This window comes from Myodes glareolus, chromosome 1 (genome assembly GCF_982192425.1).
Source record: "Myodes glareolus chromosome 1, mMyoGla1.1, whole genome shotgun sequence".
Lineage (NCBI taxonomy): Eukaryota > Metazoa > Chordata > Mammalia > Rodentia > Cricetidae > Myodes > Myodes glareolus.
The window spans coordinates 40422165-40434204 of NC_142026.1; the positions used below are offsets into that span (position 1 = coordinate 40422165).

The 12040-nt window shown below is 40.9% G+C and overlaps 1 protein-coding gene across 1 annotated transcript in view; it reads right to left on the reverse strand.

Moving 5' to 3' along the window:
• Positions 1 to 12040, reverse strand: part of LOC125405498 (uncharacterized) — a 141519-nt gene that overhangs the window by 51399 nt on the left and 78080 nt on the right. The window contains exon 7 of the mRNA XM_087908296.1: positions 7015 to 7193. Within this exon, the coding sequence (XP_087764422.1) occupies positions 7015 to 7193 (179 nt within the window). The remainder of the gene's footprint in view (positions 1 to 7014; positions 7194 to 12040) is intronic.

Here is a 12040-nt window from a genome sequence, read left to right on the forward strand (position 1 = left end):
AGAGATATTTAAGCTACATCAATGACTTGGTACTATTTCTTGCTCTGAGTTTTACTTCCTGTTCATAAGAAACTCTCCTCTCACTGTAAGCCATGACACTATCAAACTACTCCCCCAATACAGCCAATAGCACGGCTTTTGAAACAGAGCCTAGCATTTTAAGCAAAACAGTGTTTTTCTCTCTCAGCATCCGCAAAGCCTCATGGATGCCATGCCTCCAGGTCCTACACACACCCCCACAATTGGGTTTGAGCATAGAGATTCATAAGACATAACAAACAGTGGTTTGTTCTGAGCAATGCACGAGGAATGCCTTCTTTTGTTTGGAGCCTGCTTGAAAAGTCAGTCGTCTCTTTAATGTAATCTAACCTTCTGCTCTCATTGAAGGGCTAGATACAACCAACTACAAAACATCTATTTGCTCTCCCTCTTGTTTTGCACCTCCACTTTCCCCTCTGGTAGCTTTGAGTACTCCCTGACAGCACTCATATTTTTCAAACGAATGTCTGACAACTTAGAACTCTTTGCAAGCACCAGCTCTGCCCTCATACCACCCTTCCATCTCAGCTGTCACTCAAGTTCTTTTTCTAATCATGCCAGACTTGATTAGTATCAATTTGACTGCTAGAAAAGAAGCCAGAGAAAGACCGAGTATATAAATACTTTCAGATATCTCAGAGTTAGGGGGACAATGAAGACTGATGACGCCAACGTCTCGCAGAAATTAGCTGAATGTAAGGATTACTGCCATCCGAAAAAGCTGAGAAATGAGCAGAGCGTTCAACAGACTCACGGAGTTGAGAGACTATCACAGAGGTGGTCCTTCTACTCCCAGTAATAGACAACGCACACAGACTCCAGGAGTCCATGGGGGACTCAAAAGTGACTGGATAGCAAGGTGAGCGGAGCTGCGTTAAGACAGGGATAAAGAGGACATTATGAGATGCTCAAAATAATTAATAAAAGTGTTTTTAAAGGTAACTTTAAAAAGAGGATTGTCCTGGTAATAAAGCTCTAATGAATGATCCTGGAACTAAGGACACTGGAGCAAAGACCAACCCCCACAGGGACTGAAGGCTGACTTTTCCATTCCTTCTAACAGATAAGATTGTGGGGGACCAGGAGTCCCCACCACTCTTATCTTTTATGACTGGAGCAAGTTTGCAAAGATTACAGCAGAAGGTAGGAAGATTTACGGAGAACGTAGATAAAGGAATGATTAGAAATAGACTTTAATATGACTATGATAAGTATGTCCAAAGAAATTAAAAGGCCAGCTTGATAACTGCAGCGTAAACAAGAGGCTGTAAAAGAGAATCAAATGGGGAGGAAAGTAAAAATGCAAGATTAAAATTGAGAGCTTCGTGGAGCAAATGAGCTATTAACTATAGCATGGAAGCAAGCCAAAGACACACACAGCACATGTCGGAGGCTGCTCTTTGGGATTTTCCTGTTTCTATGGATAAGTTAGCTTATTAGTGTCACAGAAAAGAGACCCATTCAAAATTCACTGGAAATAAATAACTACCAAATAGAGGATTCTATAGCTAATTTAAGAATCTGAAAGGTCTAAGGAAAGATAAACTGATGGCCACTTGCTAAAAATGCTATAACAGAAGAATGATTCACATTCAAATATTTGAAGATTCAAGAAAGAAGGACATATAGTTGAATGAGGCAAAAATGTAGTTAAAATGAAGTGAATATATTGTTAAGAGTATAAAAGAATATTAACAATATCTCGTAGGTTTGCAATCTATATGAAACTAAAATATATTATATTGTGAACATATTAAGAAGGATATGGTTAAATTAAATTCCTGAATGCCCATAAAACACTATAGGTAATATTATAAAATACACATACTGTTTTGTATCAAGCTTTAATAGTTTAAACACTCTATGGCAACCTTTTAGATAGGTATTAAAATAATACAATAAAAACTAATTTGTTGAAAGGTAAAAAAGGAAGAGAAATATAGAAGAGAAGAGCAACATGGGAAGCAAAATAGCAATAGAATTTTAAAATTCAGTTGTATTGGTAATTACACTAACTGTAAATGGACTAAATAGTCTTCAGTTACCCTATTCGTCCCATCTCTTTCACTGTCAAACTTTTTTGAAAGTCTGGACTTTGAATGTTTTTTTCAATGTTCAACTCATATAAATGAATCGATTCCTTCCAAACTCAGTTTATATTACATAGACTGCTTTTGGCAAGATTATCATTTAGTGTGGCCTCCTGGTAGGTTGGGAACTTACCACCTCCCTTTCTGAAACTGCAACCTTGTATTATTTTATGACACATTTTCCCTGGACTTTTCTTATGCTTCTTTGATTGCCTTGCCAACCTCCTTCTCTGCAGACCCTCAATGCCCAAGTTAAAGAAATGCTTCCTTAGCACCTTTGTCAACTTCTTTAGCTGAATATATTTACCACCTACTATTATAGCATATATATAATTTATATAATATATATGTATATATAACTTCTTCCTAGTTCTAAACTTGAGTATCCTACAAAGGCATGCCAATTACAATATGCATTAGTTCAACCTAAACTTCAGATCTACTCTTACTTCAGCAAATCATTAAAATTTTACCTCATCAATTATGCTTTCCAGGAAACTTGGAGTCATCCATACTACTTCTCTTAGGATATAAACTAAATATTTGGGTTTCCTGCATTCATATGCCCAAATCTAATGCTCAGTGTGTAGGAATTTGGAGGTAGGATTCTTGTTAGATTAGGTCACAAGAGTGATAATTCACAAATGAGATTAGGACCGATTCAGCTACCAAGACTCTTTCTTTTCCCTTTTACCATGCAAAGACACACTGAGAGGATGGCACCCTAAAAAGGCAGGATGTGCGCCCTCACTGGATGTTGAATCTGCTGGCGATTTGCTTTAGGACTTAGCCTCTCCTCCCCCAGTACTGTGAGAAATTCATATCTGCTGCTAGTGAGGTGCTATATTTGGTACAGTGACTTACCATATTCTGCCAATGATTCTGATTTTTGTCCTGAAAAATCTTTGGAGAGCTTTTAACCTAGGCAGGACTACTATATAGCCTGTTGCCTCAGTGGCAGCCCTGGCTGTCTTGGAGCTGTTACCATCACATTAGAGGATGTCAGCCTCTAATTCATTTTTAGAAAAACTGTCAGAATAAACTTGAGAAAATCCCATGACCTAGAGTATTTTTCATTTTACTCAAAAGACGATCATGAAGTGACTTTTTTTGGTCTGGATAATAAATGTTTACCTAAATTTTCTGTCCTGCTAACTTCTACTGAATTCTTGGATGTCTGCTGAAATGTTGTATCCTTCTCTATACAGACATGCTCTCTCTCTCTCTCTCTCTCTCTCTCTCTCTCACACACACACACACACACACACACACACACACACACATACACATTCCCCCTCCTACTGGACATTTTGCTCATGATTGCAATCAGTGTTTTTAAAAGGATACAAGGCTTCAAATCTGGAAGGGGTACAGGTTAGGAGCACTCCCTTTAGGTCTTGATTTGCACTCAGCCCCAAGTAGGACATTTGTTCCAGTGTCAGGTTTCCATACGCACATTCCAAAGAGTTAGTTGTATATTCACATCTCTTCCTAATTTACTCAGTTTTCATTCTTTTTCCAGTTGTCAATTAAGTGCTCTCAGTGTGTCTCAGCTTCTGATCACCCCTTGCTGTCTGTATTTTTCTTTTTTAATGAACTTACTATTTTTTTTTTTTGTCTAGCTCTGTACAAGCAAGGTGGTGCTAAGATTTCTCAGCAGAGGGCGCTAGAGGAACACTGCAAGGGAGGGAGCCACTTGCTCTGTCCAGTAGCTTTATGATAGGTTTGTGACCAGCAGAAGGTGCTTTATTCCGGCCTTCGGTCCCCAAAGTGCTGTCCCTCTGGGAACCTGCCGCTTTAGTAGAGTCAGGCGTTCACTTTTCTGTGACCCTTACCATATGGACAAACTGCAGATCTTCTGTACACTCTGAGACCCTGATTTTCCCTGCTTCTTTTCCTCTTCCCCGAGGTTTGTCTCCTCCAGTCCTTAAACTACTTCTTCTGACGGAGACTTGGCCACAAGGACTTCTCATGTTTCAGGTCTGTCAGCCACGCAAGCATTCTCATTCCTCTGCCATAACTGCACCAGGCACCAACTGAAGGTTTCCTGCCCTGTGGGGCCCCAAAGGGTTGCTTTCTGTTTGAACCGGGACTGTAGACTGTTCTGGCCTGCCAAAGCAGTGTGTTGCAGGCCGTCCAGAGCTGATTAACCTCATCTTTCCCTGGAACCCCAGCTTTGGAAAGGGAACGGACCCCTTCTGTGTTTGTCCTTCCTGGGATAGACTCTCTTTGACAAACACCCAAGTCTTCTTATATCCTAGAGTTATTCGTTATCAAGGTTTAACAACTTGGCAGCTGAGAGCAGCCTGATGCTACTTGATTCACAATGCTGTAACTATCCTTTGTATATTTACTTTCATTTGTAATACTAACAAAAATTCCGTATTTACTTGTAAATTTGTTTTCTTACCTTGGCTTCTTATATGGAACTATAAGCACCAACAGGGCGGGCACCATGCTTGTTTGCTTTCTTCCTGGTGCTTACACAATTCGTGGCATTTAAAAAGTATCCCACAATATTTGCTGTGTGACTAACTTCTGAACGGGTGAATGCATTTTCTGCTAATTTATTCATTTATGTACTTTGTATGCCTCATTAGCTCTTCTCAGACGTTGCTATCTGTTTTACAGATCAGGCATAATGTGTTCTGGAATGGGTACCAGTATAAGGCACCTGATTTGGGCTCTTTAAAAATGAAATAATGATAGCTTTTTATACTCTCCCATAGTCATGTTGAAAGCTGATGTAGCAATGACAGCCACAATTACATTTCTCACAACAGCTTTTTCTTACCTGTGTGCTAATTACGAGATCCCCAAAGAAGACTAGGAACAGATGGAAGTGTTCCAAATTTAACTAAAATTACTACTATGGTTGAAAACTTTCACATACCTCTATTCCAGACTTCATACTTTCAAATGCCAAAAGTTTGGTAGGTAAGGAAAAAAGTAGACGAGTCAATGAAGAGTAGCAGGGATTGTGGTAAACTATGCCACGCGTTCTTCATCTGAATGCATTTATTTAAAAAAAGTCATAAAAACCCCACAGAGGCTAAACAGCACCAGTCCCTTGACTGCCACATAGAAAAACCAAATGGGAAATCCTAGGGCCCCGCTGAATCTCAACAATCAGAGATCTTAAAATAAGAGATGATTAACTCAAAAATGTTTCTTATATTATTTTGTTAAGAAAAGCATTAAAAACTAATACTATGATCCCTATTTCATAGAAGGAGGAGACAGAAACTGATTAACCAATGTAAGGCAAGACCGACAACTTCAGGATTACAGTCTCAAGGTCAATTATTATTATTATTTATAATGTTTACTCAATTTACAAATTAGAATTACCTTAACATCTTAAAAACAAAAAAGATCATCAAATTACTGGGCCTACATTCTTGCCTATTGAGGATGTAGGGTAGGAAACTGCAGGCATTGTTCGAGGACTCCTCTGAGCTTCTGAAACAGGAATGTACAATGTTTTCACAGATTGGAAACTCGTGTCCAGTGTTTCCACAGATGTTTTCTAGATTGAAAACTTCTTGTTGTTCCACTTTAATACTCAAGAAAATAGAAACCAAGGATAGATAATAATTTCTCATCCTGTTTAAAGGAAATCCTATTTTCCCGCACTGGAGGGAGACAAAGTTTCTCCAAGGAGCTGGACGGTTCACTTTGCTACGAAAGGCAGAGCAGTTCACAGAATGCCACAAGGAAGTGGCTCGTAATTCAGGAATAGAAAGTCCCCACAATCATTCAGCATCAGACATATTTCACTTTCACAATACAGCGATTTCTTTACTGGCTTTTTTCAGGGAGAAATTAAGTTTGTTTATACAAGCACCCAAGTGCATGTGTGCACACCTGCGAGTGTGTGCATGCTCTCTATCTCTCTCTCTCTCTCATACACACACACACACATGGAATGTAAAATAAAGGCAGAAGAAAAAAATAAGATTGTGTCATGAACGAGGTCAATAGTCAAAATTCTTTGGTTGACCCCGATTAGAGGTGGGTCATGCATGTCCCTGGAGTGGAGTCAAGGGATCACAAGGCTGTGGAGCACAGTGCATCCTTTGTTGGGTGAGAGAGTGCATGTGCTTTTTAGGACAGGGAGTCTATTTGACCACTAACAGCTGCTGAGACTATTTTGTGGGAAGTTAGGAAGTGGGAGTTTTGTATGAAATTGCTGCTGTTTAGCTTTAAGCATGTTTGCATCCACTTAGCAAAATCAGACACTGGATTGCATCTGGGTAAGAAAACACACACGATACCGAGATGTAAGCTGTAAAGAAGGTCCCTCCAAGCGCACGAACCCATCTCAGATTCGCTCAATCACAAACATCTGGGAGGAGCGCTACCTTAGCACAACTTTGGGGACATTCTTTATGCGACCCCAGCCTTCACGCGGAGTTGGACATCATCGGTCTCGTGAAATCTGGACAATGAAATAGGTATTCTAGGTGACTTGTTCAGTTCTCTACCTCATCAGCCTTAGTAGCACTGAGTTCTACCTACCATGGTCCATTGCCTACACTGTGGCTTAAAGAGCTATGCTTTTACAGACCCTCTTTGCTTACCAATGGTACTAGAAAATTATCTTTGGTTCTTATTTTCTATACAGTGGTAAGAAAATTTCCAGAGAGGTTGAAAACAGAAGCAAAAGAGAAGAACCATGTGCCATGGTTTATGCAGCTGAAGAGAGCCCATGTTAAAATTCTCTGACTTTTGACGAAAGAACAATTCTTGCTCAGTCAGAGGGGAAATTATTGTTTCCAGAGTTCTGCTGTATCATTCATTGAAGGACAGTTCTTGGGCATGGAATAGTTCAAGGAGGTTTTACTTCCCAGTGTTCTTTATTCTTACCCACATCAGTCATTACCTTTCTGTGTCTGTAGTAGAGAAGATAGCCGTCATGCTTCAGCACAAACCACCTCTTCCTCCAGCCCTTCACAAAGCCCGAGTGAGTCCTCTTATGCAGGTAGCCGCGACAGGTGGGCCACGGAGTATTGGGACAGCGGCTTATGTCAGATCCCACCACGAGCGTCAAGATGTCTGGACCTACAGGCAGGAATTTAGGAAAGCTAGTTCAGTGACTTAACATTTTATAATCTTCTGGAGATACAGTGTCTATGCAGAAGTAATGGATGGAGAAACAGTCAGAGTTTCTGAAGTAGTGAAGCAGAATCCTGCCACTGGATTAAACCTACTTTCACAGAAATTCATTCCTGTGTGTTTGTGAAGAATATAAGAACCACAGTTATCTCGATGCTGAATTCAGGTTCCCTGAACTGCATAACTCTCCTTCATCACAGCCACAAGGGCTCTGATGACAGAGTCAAGTCTGTGCAATGTTACTGATGTAGTATCAACCTAATTCCTTAAACATCTTGATTTACTTCCTAAGAAGAAGTGTGTGTGTGGAGGGGGGTGTGTGCCTCGATTTTCTACCTCACTTTTATTTGCAATAATTAGTCTCCTTAGTCTGGTTTAGCCAGAGGGAGAGTCTATATCACTACCTACCTCTCTTGCTGAAACTGCAGCTTATCAAAACCCTTGAGTTTGGAAATCGCAGGTCTGGGTGGTCTTAGGTACTGCCCCTTTTCTCTGTCCAGGCTAACGTGTGACTTTACCCTGAGCTTCCAGTTCCTGTCTTTCTCAGAACGTATTCCTGGCTAGACTTCTGTGACACAGAACTGGTATACAGTACAGGTTGTGGAAATTGCCTCTGTCCCTGTTAACATGAGGTCACTGCCTACCTACTGTGCTTTGCAACTGCCAGCGTGGACACCACACGCCCACCTTTTGATGCTTTAAGACAGCTCTCTGAATGCCACGCCGACAGACAGCAACCCTGACACACTTTGAAGATTGCAAATGGGCGATGACTTCATTTACAATTCCTCTGAGAGGGAGGCCACATCTCCGAAGGCGGACATTTGGCCTTGGCAGCGCTGACTTCATCATGGCGGTTGACATTGAGATTACCGATCTGTTTAGAACTGTCTATGGAAATGGGGGTCAGCAAGGAGACTCATCTTCCATAACTGACAAGCTCCAACCCAGGGGATCATTCCTGGCTGAGCCACATGGCCCTGAAAATAAAGATTTGTCCCAGAAAGGCTGACACAGTCTTAACTTTAGCAGCACATGAAGCACCTTGGTAATTAAATAACTCTCAGTATGTCAGGATAATTCTTCATTGCCATGTAAATACATTTTAATTTATTGAACTGCCCTTAAGCGCCTGTCAAAAACGCATCCAGAAAAATTAAAAGAAATGCTCCAGATTGACCGGCAACCCACAAATGTCTTTGTCTTTGGACTGTAGTCCCCGAAGAACTGAACTCCTGGACTAATGTGCTCGGTTGACACATCTGCCAATTTATTTATGGACTGCTGCAGTGGGCTGCCCCTGAGGTCATTTTCCTCTTGCTTACACAGACTGCAGGCGAGTTTCTCTGATAGCGATCCGACTCAGCTTGGGCTTCAGCCTGGTCATAAACAGAACGTGGTGCACCATGAAAAATCCTCTCTGGGGCGAGGATGCAGCTGGCTCTGGTGCAGCATGGCTTCATCATGTGAGGAGACAGTTTCTCATACCCAGAGCGAGGACATGAGCCTGATGCCTGGGGAGTTGTTGAGCTCTAAACAGCTGTCGGGGGATGGTACTTTTATCCTCTTTACCGCATGCTACTCGGGGCCCAGAGGACTTGGGCTTGACATTCACAGAAGAGCTGGAGTGAGAGTTTAGACTTTGATACTGTGTTTTGAAAAGAGAGAGAGAGAGAGAGAGAGAGAGAGAGAGAGAGAGAGAGAGAGAATCTGCTTCTGTAGTCAGTGTAGTTTGTGCACTGAAAGAACTAAAATTTTAAATGTCAATGTTTAAAACTTCCTGTGTTTATTAATGTACTAAGCCTGAATGTAGGAACTGTCTTAATTTGGGACTTAGAAAGTAGCACAAATTAAGCGGTGTGCCTGCATTCAGTAGGTGCAGCCTGAGCCTTGACAGTCTATGTCTGTAGCAAGTTCTCAGATGATGTCCAAACACAATTTCAGTTTCAAGCCCGCAGGCACTTCTGTCTCCACGAGACCCTGCTGCTTGGTGCTTGCCACCAACCATAATATATCTTCATTTCTTCATCTGTGATTTAGTTTCCTTTGGCCAAATTTATTTTTAACCACAACATAATTCAGTTAAAAAGGAAACTCTTAGTTCCCTCACCTCATATTACTACTTCTGCTTATCAATTTCGTGAGCCTGGGAATTGAAGTAGACAACCATTGCCTGCATCTACTGAGCATCCTGCTTGCTTTGAGTAGTGGGTGGGATAAAGCATGCAGATAGGTGACTATCTACAGCCTGAGGTAGCAGAGTCACGAAAATTATCAGTTTCGTGAGATAAAGAAGCTTTCAAAGCACATCTTTACCCACCCCAGTTCTTTTGTGACAAAGTCCTTCAAAACAAAAGCTCCCCAGAAACATCGTCCCCTCGCATGTTGGCCCATGTTTGGAAGTGGAGAATTCGGTGAGGTTATTTGCAGCTACAGGGAACAGAAAAATAATTTCTTTTTCTAATTCACACTTTCTCCTTGGCTCACTGTCTTATTATGCCACCAATCTTAAGCTGTGTCGGAGTCACACCTCCGCTGCCAGACAAACTCTACCGCCCTCACAAGTGCAGAAATGTGCAAGATGCCTTCTGTCCCCGAGGGCTTGCACCGCGTTCAGCAGCCGAGAACCTGGCCTCCAGAGGCATTTCAGCAGTTGCTTTTACTAAAGTCTGCACTTTACTGAAACAAAGGCCTGATGGAGCGGACACTTGCCAGCTCACTGAGCTTCAGGGTCTTCCCTTACTTCCCAGACTGGTGATTAAATCTCCTCTTCGAATCTGCTAGTACAGAGCCCTATTAAAAATAATCCAAAACCACTGCATGGGGCAATCTAAATAAAGACTCAGCAGAGTGTAGGGCTATATACCTGTAATTCTGGCACAGATGGCTGAAGCTACAACAAGAGGATCACCTTTTGTTGAAGGGCACCTTTGGACCAAACAATGAGAACTCATCTCAAAAAGCAAGTGAACTTAGAAAGCCCCCAAAATTCACATACAGATGTGATCATTTTCAGTATGACACTGAGTGCCTGTCAACAATCAATTTTGGTTTCCTCATCACCAGAATTAAGCTCATTTGTGCAGGGGTGTTTATAGTACCATGACTAATAATGCCAATTATGAAATAAGAGTTTGGGGTGGTGTCCCCCTTTCTCGTGCTACTCTGTTGAGATAAGATAACAAAGTAAGACTTTTAGTTATAGGGTTGTAACTGTTTGACCAAGTCTTTAAAATTCTGGGCTAAAGTAGAAGGTTCAGCAGGAGGAAGGGGATGAAAACAAGAGTCATTCGATACATGCATGAGACCATCGAGAAACAAAACCAAAAATAGAAAGATGCTGGCTGGGTCGTGATGTCAGGCTGGTTGTGAAAAATACACCACGGAGAGCTGAAGAAAGCTGATCAACACTACAGATATGGAGGTACCACTCGTCATTCCACATTTAAGAGTTGCCCCCCGAGTCTCGCACACCTGGCTGTGACATGCCTTCGGCGTTCTCTGAAGAGTGATTTGATGTCTGTAAATATGAATCAGTCACAGTCAGGGATGCTCTTACGGAATCAGTGCTTCTGGGTGACCCTGTTTACTTTACTCAACTTTCTTTGACCGTTACTGCCTACATGTTTCAGAACGAGGCTCTAGCTTGCAGTTGGGTTATGGTAGACTCCATTTAAGGGGGCTTTTTTTGTTGTTGTTAAATCAAGGGCACTGTGCCCATCATAATGTTTAGACCGTGCCACCGGATTGTCTTTGGAGTTGTGAGTTCCTTGCTCTCGTTTTAAATTACTTCTTCAAGTACAACAATTTTCTCTTTTACAACAGGACTCACAAAATGAGCTTGATATGGGAATGTGACCTTACTGTCTTGGGCGTGTATGTCTTCTTATGTTACATAAATGATGTCATGCTGTTTTTCTGTATGCCTGCCTGATTCTCTCCCCCATCTCCCTCTTTTGTTTTTTCCTTGTCTTTTCTTTTGTTTGAAAATTAAATCCGTCTTTAAAAAATCTATTTGTGATGCTTGAAAGTGAATAGAAATGCAGAGTGTGTATATTACAGCGTAGGTTTACATATTCCCTTAGTGACGGTCACCCGGCTGACTCTCATTCCTTTCTACCACATAAAAGACTGCCCTTGTATTTGTCCCTTAAGTAGTTTTTGGGTTTCTCTGTCCAGAAGTACAGCTTTTAGGACATAAGATTTATAAGGTACTTCTCTAGGAAGTGCAGATTGCTTGCCAAGCGCCCTATATCCCAGTAAGAGTACAAAGATTCTCGTTTTCATACCATTATGCCTGTCAAAGCTTGCTATTATATGATACTTTTCAAAAATGTTATTGAATCTGAAACAACATTTTGTTGACAATTTATCTTTGTTTTGATTAGTGGGAAAATTTGTCTATAATTTTTTTAATGACATTAGTTTTAACTTTAAAATTGAGGCCTGGTACAACCTAAGTCCACCTCTGTGTATAGAATAATGTGCACAGCACAATGTATGACACCTTTGTCAAAGTTGGATGCATATTTGGGTATTTTTTTGAACTTTCTAGTCCTGTGCAGATCACTAATCTATTCTATGTTCCTACAAAAGAGTTCCATTCTTATCTGTTATTATGAATTTGGACTATATCTTGATATCTGGTATAAAATATTCCTTTGTCAACTTGCCCTATTGGTGAATAGTTCATCTATTTAAAGATATTTAATCTTTTGGATGCTTGTAGGTAAGCTTTCTGAACTACCTATACATTTAATTAAAATTTTTTATGGTATCATGGAATTCTTGGA